The 13072-nt window shown below is 61.0% G+C and overlaps 1 protein-coding gene across 6 annotated transcripts in view; it reads right to left on the bottom strand.

Moving 5' to 3' along the window:
• The window catches only part of TMEM94 (transmembrane protein 94), a 33886-nt gene that overhangs the window by 3164 nt on the left and 17650 nt on the right, over positions 1-13072 (bottom strand). For 2 of the 6 annotated variants that reach the window (XM_047709035.1, XM_047709031.1), the window contains 23 exons: positions 10657-10776; positions 10240-10367; positions 9859-9995; positions 8180-8382; positions 7671-7822; positions 7215-7317; positions 6902-6988; positions 6535-6651; positions 6125-6181; positions 5767-5871; positions 5472-5624; positions 5041-5250; positions 4252-4561; positions 3823-3996; positions 3362-3464; positions 3024-3241; positions 1970-2151; positions 1741-1879; positions 1404-1519; positions 1153-1252; positions 720-828; positions 345-534; positions 51-128 (listed from right to left, as the gene is read on the bottom strand). In XM_047709035.1, coding sequence (XP_047564991.1) covers positions 51-128; positions 345-534; positions 720-828; positions 1153-1252; positions 1404-1519; positions 1741-1879; positions 1970-2151; positions 3024-3241; positions 3362-3464; positions 3823-3996; positions 4252-4561; positions 5041-5250; positions 5472-5624; positions 5767-5871; positions 6125-6181; positions 6535-6651; positions 6902-6988; positions 7215-7317; positions 7671-7822; positions 8180-8382; positions 9859-9995; positions 10240-10367; positions 10657-10776 — 3291 coding nt within the window. Of the gene's footprint in view, positions 1-50; positions 129-344; positions 535-719; positions 829-1152; positions 1253-1403; positions 1520-1740; positions 1880-1969; positions 2152-3023; positions 3242-3361; positions 3465-3822; positions 3997-4251; positions 4562-5040; positions 5251-5459; positions 5625-5766; positions 5872-6124; positions 6182-6534; positions 6652-6901; positions 6989-7214; positions 7318-7670; positions 7823-8179; positions 8383-9858; positions 9996-10239; positions 10368-10656; positions 10777-13072 lie in introns of all 6 variants that reach the window. The other 4 variants (XM_047709034.1, XM_047709029.1, XM_047709032.1 and 1 more) reach the window with 3 other exon arrangements.

Raw genomic sequence — 13072 nt, forward strand, 5'->3', positions numbered from 1 at the left:
AGTGGAGGAGTGGGTGGGGAGGGCCGGTGCCAGGGCAGGCCTCCACTCACCTGGATGACCACGAGTGTCAGCTGGCACTGCAGCAGGAAGAGGAAGCACTTGCGAATGCCGTAGGTGGCATGCCGCGCCTAGGGACCGGGAGGGACAGAGTGTTGCCGGGCCTACAGCTGACAAATCTTAGCCAAGAGCCAGATGCCCCAGAGGCTCCTGCTAGGAAAGGGTGGAGGCCAGTGAGCCTCTCTGGGAGGAAGATCAGCCCCTGGGAGCCCAGCCGGATCCTGTGTCACACCTGCCCACTCCACGCAACCCTCTTCCCTGCCCGCTGTGCCAGCCTGAGCCCCCACCTGCTCAATGAGCCGGATGATGCTGATGGTCTCCTCCTGGCGAAAGGTCAGGGAGCAGGGCAGGCTGTTGAGCTGCCCCGAGAGCTGGAGGGGAGAAAGGCCATCCAAGGCCTGGGCCATGCTGGTGCTGGTGGCATAACCAAAGGTCTCCCAGGAGCAGCGGGATGGGTACAGGGGATCCAGGGCAATGCTGCTCAGTGGAGGGGGAAAGCCATCAGCTACACTCTGGAAACATCTCATATCCCATGGGAGGAGGCGAGCACCCGCTCCCTCTCTCCCCACCGTGCCCAGTCTTCTGGTCCCAACCCTAGCAAGATCAGCCACGGAATGTGCCCCAGCCCCACGCGAGCCCCCACACTCGGGCGTCCCCCTGACCTGATGTCGCTCTGGAGGAAAAGGCAACTGTTCCTTAGATTGGCAGAGCTGCCCAGGCAGCAGGTCACCTCCCCATACTCCTGCATGATCTTGATCATCTCACACATGGCTAAGGGGGCAGAGTCGGGGAGCACAAGAGTCAGACGCCTGAAGCCCTGTGTGAGGCTCTGGGCAGAGACCCACAGGGTAGGAGAGCAGGAGATGGGGTAGGGGGAGCAGGCCCCGCTTTGGGGACGGTCCTCCCCTCAAGCACGTGAATATCATGTAACTGCTGTCCCTTCGGACTCGCTAGAAAGGGCACACCCGCAGCTCCAGCCCACTGAGTTTCCCCGGCTCCTCCCAGCTCTGGTCGCTCAGCACCCCCGCATGGGACTCTCCTGCAGAGCCCACCGGGAGCCTGGGCCTCCTTAGTGGCCGTGGCTACGGGACTCACTCTCGGGGGTACAGTCGGTGAACAGCGGTACGAGCAGGGGCACGTTGTCGATGTTCTGCAAGTGGGGGCGCACCTGGTGGATGCCGCGTGGCAGCTTGGCCTGGACAGATCAGAGACGTCAGTAGCCGCAGGGTCGGGAGAAGGCTCCCTCCCTCCCTCCTTCCCTCCCTCCCTTCTCTGGGCCGGCCAGTCAGCTACCTCGGCCAGCCAGCTACCTCGGAGGGCCAAGGGCATGGGCCCTGCCATCCTACCCGGTTGCAGTCCTCCAAGAAGCTGGGGAGGTCGCTGTCCGTGGGCTGGAAACTAATGAGGTCTGAGTGACCCTCCTCCTCCATCAGAAGGAGCCCTTCCGCATCATCTCGGGACACTGTGGGATGAAAACCTGTCCTTCACCTTGGAGTCAGCCTTCTGGGGCCTTTTCTTGCCCTGAAGATGGCAGAGAACTTCCTGCTTCTGGTCTCCTCTCCTCCACTGTCAGCTGTTGTTACCACAGGGAGACGAGGGCCATTTTCCAATGGAGGATCTACTGAGGCTCCTTCTAGAACTGCCCACGCCCACCTCGTCCCTGCCCCAAACCCGTGCCCTCACCCTGGTTCAGGTCATCATGCAGGGAGCCAGCATGGCTGGGGCTGGAGGGGGGGATCTCAGAGCCGGGCATGTCACCGTTGGGCGTCAGGGAGATGTGGCAGTTCCAGCCTGTCTCCAGGCCCATCTTTTCTGCAAATACCTGCACAAGAAAGATGCTGGTGAACAGACGGGCCCATGAGCCCACGGGAGAAAGGGTCAGCGGAGGCAGAGGGGGGTGGCTCTCCCCCACCTTGCTTTTGAGCTCATCCTCCAGAGAGAAGTAGACGAAGCGGATGCATGCGTTGACCAGCCCGTCGATGAGGCGCACGATGTCCAGCCGGGCCTGGTACTGGGAGGACACCATGCCCATGAAGATCTGGCCGCTCAGGGCCTGCATGCAGTCTTCCTTCTCCAGCACCTCCCCGATCCCTTCTTCAGGTAGGCACAAGGCACAAAGCCCAGCCGGGACACCCAGGAACCAGCAGATTCCAGGAGGCAGCCCAGGCCACACACACAGATGCCGCACCCAAATCAATGAGCATGTGGGCCCCAGGGGACCACACACACACACAGCCAAGACACAGAGGAGCCAACAGACACGGGAGAAAAGACAATGAAAGGTACTCATCAGTCACGTGATGATCCTAAGGAGTAACGACAGAGCCCGGCCCTGCTCCAGGGCCGGGGAAGCTGCCCTCGCTCTCAGCCATGGCCTCAGTTCATGGTCTTTGGGTCATAAGACTCTGTGAGTCTGTCTGTTTGGTAGCATGGGGAGGGGTGGGGTGGCTCTGAGTCCCTCTGTTCCAGCAGCACTGTGACCTGGCCTTTTTGTCTGATCAAATAAGACTAATGGTCTAGGGGCGCCTGGGTGGCTCAGTGGGTTAGGCCACTGCCTTCGGCTCAGGTCATGATCTCAGAGTTCTGGAAATGAGCTCCACATCGGGCTCTCTGCTCGGTGGGGAGCCTGCTTTCCCCCACCACCACCTGCCTCTCTGCCTACTTGTGATCTCTGTCAAATGAATAAATAAAATCTTTAAAAAAAAAAAGACTAATGGTCTATAAATACTGCTGCTTTATGACTTCCAAAGAAAGCCCTTTGCTATCACACCGAGTGTCACCAGAAACCTGGGAGGGGAACAGAACGAGCACCTGGGTGCCCGTGAGATGGCTAAGGGACTTGCCCGCACCACCTTGATGCTTGAGGTCCAGCGAGCCCACAGTTCCCTCCACTCTGATGGATTCCATGGCCCTCTGGAAACCTCCCCACGCCATCCCCCCTCCCCCAGGACGGACGCGCCCGGTACCGTCCGAGCTCCAGCTGTTGCGGCGCGTGCTCAGCTTGATGGGGACGGTGCTGGGCAGCTCACACATGGTGAAGATGCTGTTCTGGCCAGGTGCCTGCACCAGCTCAATGCACTTGCCGTTGAGCTGAGAGGACAGAGCGCAGCTCATGGGCTTGTAGGCGAAGGCAGAGCAGTAACCAGACAAGCAGGCTCGCTGGTAAAAATCCAGCACTTTCTTTCTGCCAGAGAAGCAGGGCAAAAGTGAGGTGAGTGGCCCTGAGGTGCCCACTGCTTGTGAGCCAGGCGGGCGGATGGCCGGGACTACCTGCCATCAGCACGAGGCGCGCTTCCTCACCTACCTGTCAGAACCTGAGAGAGGGTAGATGTCCGCCCCATCCCAGAAGTCTGTGCAGGCCTCTAAGACCACGTCAGCCGTGCCGTGGGACAGCATCTGCTCTGTGCCTGAGACGGGGAGGACGAGGCTGAACCACGAGCACCCCAAGTTACTGCTGCCTCACACTCCTGCCTCAATTAACACCCTGCTGTCCTTGAGAAGGGCACTAGGGAGCCCCTGGGGAGTAGAATGCCCCAAGCCTGTTTGGGCTTGTGGGCCTTCAGACAGTCCTCAACCCCTGTGGCCACCGCCACCCTAGCACCAGTCCCCAAATCCAACCCCTGCTATATCTGTGGAAGGCTCTGGAAGCAGTCTAGTGCTCCTCTGCCCAGGCCCCCTTAAAAAAGGGACACCTAAAAGAAGTCCTGCCCCGCCAAGCTCCGGGAAAAGGTCTGGCCTGATGCTGGCCAAGCCTGGAAGGCTCACTGGTGGTGGTGTCCTTGATGAAGAGACTGATCATATGGCTGAGCGGGGGGCGCCGCTTGGTGACACAGGACAGCCTCCCCAGCGAGGTCTCCTTCACCATCTCGGCACTGGGGAGGCGGTAGAGCGCAAGGTGGTTCTCCTGTTTGAAGAGCTCCTTGGCCCCAGGGGTGAAGCCTGCAGGGGGAGGGATGGCAACTTGGGGTGTCGGGAGGAAGCCCGTGGCCCCTGTACCTCCCTCCCTTGCAGGGAGAGAACCCCCATCGGGCTAGGCTGATTCTTTCCCCCTTTCCCCCTTGGTTATTCTCCCAGACTAGGAAGCACTGTCGAACGGGGCCCGCTTCCAGGGGCTGGAGGGAAGCCGACAGGGCTGACAGGGCTCCCCGCGAAGGCCTGGGGCAGCGGTCTGCTCAGAGCCCGGGGCCAGCGCACCTATGAGGCGGGCGAGCTCGCAGAGGCCCCAGGGCACGTGCACAGGCAGGACGGCACTGTGGCTCTCCTGCAGGGCGATGTTGCACAGGTGGTCGGAGAAGCGGCACAGCCGCTCGGTGACGCCGGCATTGCAGAGGTTCAGCAGCACGTTGAGGCCCAGGGGCTTCAGGGACGTGAGGTGCAGCTGCCAGTTGGAGTCATCGAACTGGATGCAGGAAGGGTTCTGCTGGTCCTGGGACAGGCTCAGCATCTCCAGGTGGTAGTCACACACGAAGTCCTCTGCTTCGTACGGCTCGCCCTCCAGCCCGGGCTGGGTCACAGGGAACCAGGGAGAAAGAGGGGAGCGTCAGCTGGGGAGAAGGCACCCCCTTCCCAGAGAGCCGGCTCGCATGCGTGCTTGTCCCATCCCTCCCGGAAACCCTCTCCCCACGTCCCTGCTGGGGCTTGGCTGCTTCCAGTAGCTCTGCCCAGCGATGGGAGGACACCCAGGGCAGGGAGGGAGCAGGGAGGGAGCCGCCAGCCTTCTGTCTTCAGAAGGTTGTGACCAGAAGGGCCTTGCCCCAACCAGTCACCATCTGCAAGACCCAGACGGGTCTCCCTCCTGCGAGGTCCCTGGGCCCTGGATGAGGCCTCAGGAGGCCATCCTGCCTGGCTGAGCCCCAAGGCCTGGGAACAGAGGCCACTGCATCTGCACCTTCGGCTTCATCGACTCGGGACAGGCTGCCCCCCTTGGCCCCTGCAGTGGGGGAGGCTAGGACCCCCCGCGGCTGCCCCCCACGCTGCTCTTACCTTGCCAGTCTCTTCTTCCCCGCCCTCTGTGTCCCGGCTGAAGCTCACATTGGAGCCGGACGGGTGTTTGCTGCGGCCATGGGCTTTGTGGTGAGAGTAGAATTCGGGGGGCTTGGGACCATCACCCGGCCAGTTGCCACGCTCCTGCTCATTGGAAAGGTGCAGGGAAGCGTTCAGAGACCCGGCCAGGAGGGCATCTCGTTCGTGGGGCTGAGGAGAACAAGGAGCACAGGCCTCGGACCAGGGTCCCGCTGGCTGTCAGAGGCCAGGGAGGCAGGGCAGTTCTGAGGCGGAGGCTCTGCGAGAACGGCCAAGAAGCAGATCCTAACGGTGCTGGAGCCTTCCTTCGCCCTCCCAGCCTCGCCCTCCCTGAGGCCACTGGCCAGGCCCGGAGCGGGGTCCCTGGGAGCCGGCCCTACCTCTTCCTCTACCTCAGGATGGCAGAAGGAGCGGGTGGACAGGTCATCGGTGAGGTCCTCATGGCTGCTGTGTGGGGGCTCCACCTTCCCACTGAAGAACAGCACAGTCTCCGGGCTAGGGTTTGGCCACGACAGGATCCCCTGTTTGTCCACACAGCACAGGACCTGCAGGGAGAGATGGGGGTTGGGGAAGGGGCCTGGCATTCCCCAACCTGCCAGGGTCTGTTCAAGTGGCCGGCAGGCACCTGGGACACAGCCAGGCAGCCCGCCAGTGGGGGCGGGGTCCTCCCGCAGGGCCCGCCCTCACCGTGACGGAGCCCAGGCTGTGCAGCAGGCTGGAGCTATGGCTCAGCGTCGGCGATGTCCCTTGGATCACCCGCAGGAAATGCCCCCAAATGCAGCGCAGCATTTCCTGGTGGGAGAGATGAAGTCCATGTTATTTCCCTGGAGAGAGCCTCAGGGGCCGGCAGAGGAAAGAGTCTGGGGACACCAGGAAGTCGGGGTGGAGAGGCATTGGCCTGAGCAGAGCACACTGCCCACATGAGACAGAAGGCTCCAAGGCCATAAAATAGGGGAGCCTCAGGGTTCCGGAAGGGGCCAGCTGGAGGGAGCTCAGGCTGGCGGCTCCAAGGGCCTAGGGCAGAAGGTGTCCCGGGTGAGTGTACCTGAGAGGAGACGGCTTCGGTATAGCTGCTGAGAGTATCCTCCGAGAACTTGGCCAGCTGCACCGAGAAAAGGGCACTGGCTCAGGGAGGCATTCTCACACAGGCCTCCAAGCTGCAAGGGTGGGAGCCTCCCCAACAGCAAGGCTCCCGATGCCTTTGATAAAGGACACCTGGGCCATTCCAGAATCCCATGTCTGCTGAGCACCAGCATGGACGACCCTCCGCCTCACACAGCCCAGCCTGGAGGCTCCTCCACACAGAGAACAGCTCAGGGCCTGCCTGTGCCGGGGAGAGGGGCCCACAGTGGGGCTGGACCTCGGCACCCAGTCGCTGGGCCCCAGCTGACACCCTCTTTTGGCTCCTGATTTTTTCTTTTTGTGCTGTCCCCATGATGCCTTGGAACAACCTACCAGGGAGCTGGGCGAGGCCTTGCTCATCTGGGCCAGGACCCGAGCTTCTCCACAGGCGGTTGCCAGGACCCAGAGGACTGGAAAGAGCAGGGGCAGGATGGGCAGGACGCCATTGACCTGGGGAAGCACGAACCACACTGAGGCCTCTCAAAGAGCCGCTGGCCTGCGGAGAGGGAGGGACGGGAGGCCTTCCCCAGCCCAGAAGCCATTCCCTGAGTAGAAAGGGACAGCACAGGAAAAGAAGGGGAGCAGGCATCCTCCAGCTGTGACCCCTGGGCTGCAGAGGGAGGGACAGCCAGGGCCCCGCGAGGGGACCCGGCCTCCCAGAAAGAGCAGGGCACCATGGAGGGGCAAGGGCAGGGCTTACCTGCAGCTGCAGGAGGGCGTACTGCCAGGAGGCGATGCCAGGGGCACTCAGCATGAAGCGCAGGGCATTGGTGATGAGGAAGCCGGTCTTCGGGGAACAGGAGAAGCGCAGCCTTAGCCCCCCACCCAGACAGGGACCCTGGCTCTAAGGCGCCCCTTCCTCTGCCCACTCATACCCCCACCCAGCCCCAGCACCGGCCATCTCACTCTGGGCACCCCGCTCCCCGTCTTCTCACGCGCTCACCTGAATCTGACCCCGAGGCTCCCCCATTTCCTGGCCCTCTCCCCTGCACCGCGAGGCCCGCCTCACGCACCAGGACCACGGGCACCGCGTACTGCAGCATCACCGACTGCACCGTGAACCTCTCGTTGTCCAGGGCGGTGACTGGGCGGGACAGGGCCATGTCCAGGCACCATCTGCAGAGAGGGGTGACCCTGTAGCTGGGCGAGACTTCGGAGCGGGGAGAGGCCGGAAACACCCACCTGCCTGGGTATCACTGAGTCAGACCATCTCTCCTGTTCCCTGGGAGAGGGGTCCGGGGCAGCCTCTAGAGTGGTCCCCTCAGAGCTCCAGAGGGGAGAGGAACAATGGCCCAGGCTAGGAATTCTCATGAGACGCTCAAGTTAAAAAATCTACAGAGGACCCTACCCGAAGGGGAGCTCTGGATAAACCAGGCTCTCTCCTTGTCAGCCCGCCCCCTGCTCCCGGAGGCACCAGGGGAGAGAGAGAGAACTCGGGCGCCAGAAGGAAGGCGGGACGGCAAGCCAACCTGATGTTGTCGATTACAGGGGTCTCAAGGACGCGGAAGAGCCGGTGCTGCTGGGGGTTCTGCGGCCCCTTCTTCACTTCTCCCCGGGGGGAGGGGGGTGGAGAGAAAGGGGGAAACAGGTCTCCGGGCTCCAAGACGATGTGCTCATCATCCTGCCAGAGTCAGGGGAGGGGTCAAGGGCATTGGTTCAATCAGAAGCTACTCTTCCTGGACAATTCAGCTAAGTGCAGACACCTCACTGGGTTAGGGACCATCGGTTGACAAAGAGTCAGCCATGGGGTGGGGGAGGGTGGTGGTTGTGGAACTGGATTCCTAGCAGCTTAAGGGTCAGAGAAAAGAAAGAACAGGACAAGGGGAAAGATTCCAGCTCTTCTCCAATCTTCCAGAGCCCTTGCCAAGAAGGCTGTGAGCTGGCCAGGAAAGTTCAGGATCGAGCCCTGGGACCCTCCCACCATTGCCTGTAGATGCTCCCACAGCATTTCCAGGGAAGGAGAAAAGCCTCGAGCTACCTTGATCCCCCTCAGAGAGGCGAACGATTCCTGGCCAGGCCTCAGAGCTATGATGTCTCCTTCTACCAACAGGCTAACTGGCAGGTTGACGAGATGTCCGTCTCTGTAGGCCCAGTGCAGGGACCAGGATGGTGCAAAGGGCATGTGGAGGTCCGGGTACATGGCATCTGGCCACTTGATCTCCTTGCCATCCCTCAGTGCATCTGAGGAGAAGGGGAGGAAAGAAACCACCTCACCCACGGCTCCGCACATCAGCCACCCAGCACACACCGTGGGGCTCTGCCTGCTCGCCTTCCTTTCCCAGAAGGCTTACAGCAACCTGCACCAGCCACGCCAACACTAGCCCTCTCTCAAGGGCACCTCCCCTGTGAAGTCTCTCCCGCCACTCCAGCCCAGGCACTTCTACCCCTCTGAACACCAGCTTATTCTTTATACCCTTAACTCCATTCAAATACGTTTCACAAGCAATGCTGAGGGCTTTGAGGGATGCAAAGGTCAAAGGTGAAGATGACACAGTCCCTGCCCTCGAGGAGCCGAAACCGAAGAGAGATGTCTGTGGGCAGATAACACGAACCACGGCAAACCCGTGCTCAGGGCATTAGGAAAGATCCCCGAGCTGCAGGAGCATAGGAGAGCTGATGCCATCAGAGGCGGCCTCAGGCGAAAGGGAGCGGAGTTTAAGATGGGCAGATCTGTCAGCTGGAGCCGATGAGGGAGGAGCACACCAGGGAGGGGGACACCGGGATGAGGCACAGAAGCAGGTTAGTCCACAGTGGGTCTGGCACCGGGGAGGGGTTTTCAGGTGAAGATGACAGTAAGAGAAAAGTCCAGAGAGGGAGGCTGGAGCCTGGCCCAGAGGTTCTGGGCAGCTCTGATAAGCAAGAGGGAGCCACTGATGGTTCCTGAGCAAGAGACCGAGCTCTCAGAGAGCGGGGCCCATGTTCCTCGGTCACTGTTGTCCTTCCCATACCTGGCACGTGGATGCAACCAACTGATCATTTCAGAATGAAGCAACCCCTTCTCACTTAGCATTTAAATGTCTGCTGCCTGGTTGGGTTCGAGAAAGGTCTCTGACACTAGGTGTTTCTCTTATAAGACCACAGGCCCTGGGAAAGTGGAATTACCGTCTCTCAGAAGAGCCTAATATTCCCAGTCCATAGCTGGGGCTTAGCAAACGCTACCTGAATGAAAGAACGAACAGAAATCGGACTGAGTAACTCCCTTCTTTAGGAACAGGGCTGCTTCATTTTGGGCTCCCGGCTCTGGGCCCCCAACCCTGCCTTCTGCAGCCCTTAGACTTCCCTGGCCCATCTTCCTACGTGCCCTGGCCCAGTACCGCCAGACAAGACAGACTTGGAAGAGAAAACCTCAACTGTCCTCCTGCCAAGAGGGGGGCTAAGCCTCCCATCATTAGCAAGCCTGCGAGCCGACTGGGCCGCCATTGGCCTCCCTGCGCGCCATGTTCAGGCCACACGCCTAGCTGTCCGTGCCTCTCGCCGTCCTGCTCAAAAGAGGGCAGGGCAGCCTCCCAACTCTCCTGAGGCCAAGAGCCCCCAGAATGCTGGCCACAGGCAACAGCCTTGTGCTGGGCTCCCGGAGGGGCCTCAGGAGAAGAGCGCGGGGGCCCACATATCACAGGGCATCGTTTCCCACCCAGCATGCCTGAGCCTCCACCTCACCTTGGATTTGATCAATGATCCCTCGGAGCCTCCGTTCTACCTCCCGACGCTTCAGCCGATCTTGCCGCCCGATGAGGACAAGGTTGAGAAGCAGCAAGAAGAACAGCGCCGAGGCGTTCACCAGCTCCACCCCATGGCTGGCGGGAAGAGGGGGGATACTAGCAGGGACAGGGGCTCCCCCACCCAGCCAACCCCAGTCCCTTCTGCAAAGAGGGTCTCCGTTCGGAGCGGGGCTGACAGCAGCCAGCCAGGGGACCGAAGATTCCTAACAACCCAGACCGTGACTGTGGGCAGGGCACGGCGCTCCCCTGGGTGGGGGGGCAGGTGGGAGGCAAGGGGGCGGCCCAGTGCTCCCCAGGGGCGAGGCGGGGGCACGGTTACCTGCCAGCCGGCTGGCCCCCATGGCAGCCCAGCAGCAGCAGCACGGCCAGCAGCATGAGCGAGGCTCCCGGCCAGTGGAAGCAGGAGCAGCGGTTCCCGTGGTGCAGGAAACTGCTTCTCCACAGCTCCTGAGGAGGGGTGGCGGGGAGTGAGGGGCCCCGGGGAGGAGCTGCTCGACCGGCTGCCTTCCTCCCACCCCTACCTGCCCGGGCCTGGGGCTGCCTTGGTCTTCTGGCTTTGGTCTCAGTTGGGGTCCAGCCGCTTGGGCTCCTGGAGCAGGTGGGGTGAGGACAGCCGCGGCTGCCTTCTGATTTTAGCGCGGCTCGGGTCGGGTCACACCGCCCGGCGTGAGCGTGGGCTCCCGGGCCCAAGCTTGGGCCCCCCCCATGCCCCTCTGCCATCCCAGCCAAGCTTCACCTGCCACGTGAGACATTTCTCCCGTTCTTTCACATGTCCCTCCAGCACTGCCTCCAGCTGCTCCTTCAGGATGCTGAGGGCCTTCCGGGTAGATAGGCCCAGGGCCAAGGGTGGCTCGCCCTGGAGGGAAGCAGGCAGCAGTCAGCATCCCTGCAAGGCCCCAGGGCACTGCCCAGGGAGGCCTCCATCGAGGCCACAGGCAGGGCTCTTTCTTTGTCTTCCCTCCCCCACCCCCCCATCCTCCCTCCACTTCCTCCACCAGCCTCCCCCCTCCCTCCCCCGGCTCTCAGGGTGTTTGCTCACATCTCCACCACCTTAAAAGCTCCCTACTCCTCAAGGCCAAGTTAAAAACAGAAACAGACTTACTCTACTCAGTGACTCCTAACCCACCTTCCAAGGCCATCGGCATCTCCCAGCCCCACACACTGCTCTCGCCCCTCTCACCTCCCCACCGACCTCTGCTGCCATCTGGGCATTTCAGGAGCCGAGAAATGGTGGTTTTTTTTGTTTTTTTTTTTTTAAGTGGGAAGGAGGAACTAACAAGGAGACACTAGCTCTTCATTGTTCCTAGGTAAAAACATTAAGAAAAAAACCACCAAATACTGTTTCCACCATTTCACAGAAGGGACCATATCGTGACACTCTGGCGTCAGAAAGGACTCGATCTCAGACAAGGGACAGCTACCCTCAGGAAAGGACCTGCGATGCTGTCTTCTCCTGTCACCGAGGGTAGCGGAACAGAGCATGGATGGGGTGGTCGCGGGCGGCACTGGGGACCACCCACGCTGTCCTGTGGGAGCCTGGACTGGCCTCTGCTTACAGACAGCCCCACTCCCAGGCTTCACCCCGTCTTCTCCTTCTCCGACTGACTCCCCTCCATCCACCCCACAGCGCATCCCGAGGACATCTTAACAAATTCGTGTATGTTTCCAGGACAACCTTGGCCACCATTGTGGAGTTCCCCACCACACCACCAAGCTACAGATCCTGAAGTTTAACTCCAGGCACGGCCCCGATGCTGACCTGTTTACTCCGCAGCCACACTGCTGTTTCACAGGCCCCTAGGAGTGGATTCGTCCAAAACCCTGGAGCGTGGCCCTCCCAGCTGGACAGCCCCGCTCCTGCAATGACCACCAACCCCTCCCACTCCTCAGGGTCATCCTCTTCCAAGTCAACTGCAACATCCAGCCAGAGCAGCGCACCGCCTCAACTGACCCCGTTTATCACTCAAGTCGAGCCCAGACTCCAGAGCAGGACCTGTGATCTACCAGCTTCTCTAGCCTCTCCTGCGTTTCCTCCAGTCCCCACGCAAGCCGTGCTCTCCGAGCTCGGGTGCAAGTACCTCTACGTGTTTCCCTCCCCGGGAACATGCTCCCGGCCCCAAACACCTCTCTCTTCCCCTTCAAGCCTCAGCTCCAACGTCAGCCGCTCTGGGACATTTTCCCAAGCCCCGTAAGGGCTGTACTTACGGGGAGAGTGCACCCGGGGCACTGGCTCCCGGTCTGCATTGTGGAGAACTATCATTATAGGTGGACTTGCCTCGCTTTCCCACCAGATTGCCAGTTCCTTGAACACAGGTACTGAACTCCTCCATCTCCACATCCCTCTAAGCAGCTGCTGAGACTGCCTGGCACGTAGCAGCGGGCCCACGGCCACCAGCTGGACGAATGGAAGAACGAGCGTGCACACATAGCTCCAGTGACCCCAGCGACAGGCTAATCAGGGCTTGGCAGCCCGGAGTTCGCAGCCAAAATACCTGGAGCTTCTAAAAACGTGGATGTCCAGGTCCCACCCCAAAACTACCGAATGAAAGCTTCTGAAGGGGAGGCCAATGCACACACTGAATCTGATACAGAGATTCCCCAGGTCGGGGGTCCTGGGAAATAAAAAACACCCCCCAGGAAAGGAGTGCTGGTGGAGAACTGGGTCTTTCCCAAGAGCTCCGATGTGAGCGCCTACCAGGAAAGGTTCCTGAGCAAGAGGAGAAAAGCCCTAGACTTGGGGCACCAAGAAAGGGGCTGGGGTTACCTACGGAGTCCTGACCATGGTTGGCTGACGCTGGTGACACCATGGCCAGTTCAGCCCATGGCCCGCCTCTCCTCCCTCTCCTCTGTCCCTGGTTCCTTGGTTTTGCCCACCGACATTCCAGACTTCCTCCTCTGCGCCTGTCTCCATACAGGACACACATCCCCATGACTGGAAGGGGCTGCTGCCCTGGGGTGGCGTCCCGTGACCACAGACCCGTCCTGGTAGGACGTACCTGAGCAGAGCCCCCACACGGGCCCACTGCCAGCTTTCTCAGCTTGTGGGATGAGGATGGGCTCCAGACTGAGCCTGGCCTCAGGACTTCCCAGATCCCTTGCCTAAACCTCCCCTAATCCCTGCTCTCCATGCTGGCTTTGGGGGATTATGAAGA

The sequence above is a fragment of the Lutra lutra genome, chromosome 16 (assembly GCF_902655055.1).
Source record: "Lutra lutra chromosome 16, mLutLut1.2, whole genome shotgun sequence".
NCBI lineage: Eukaryota > Metazoa > Chordata > Mammalia > Carnivora > Mustelidae > Lutra > Lutra lutra.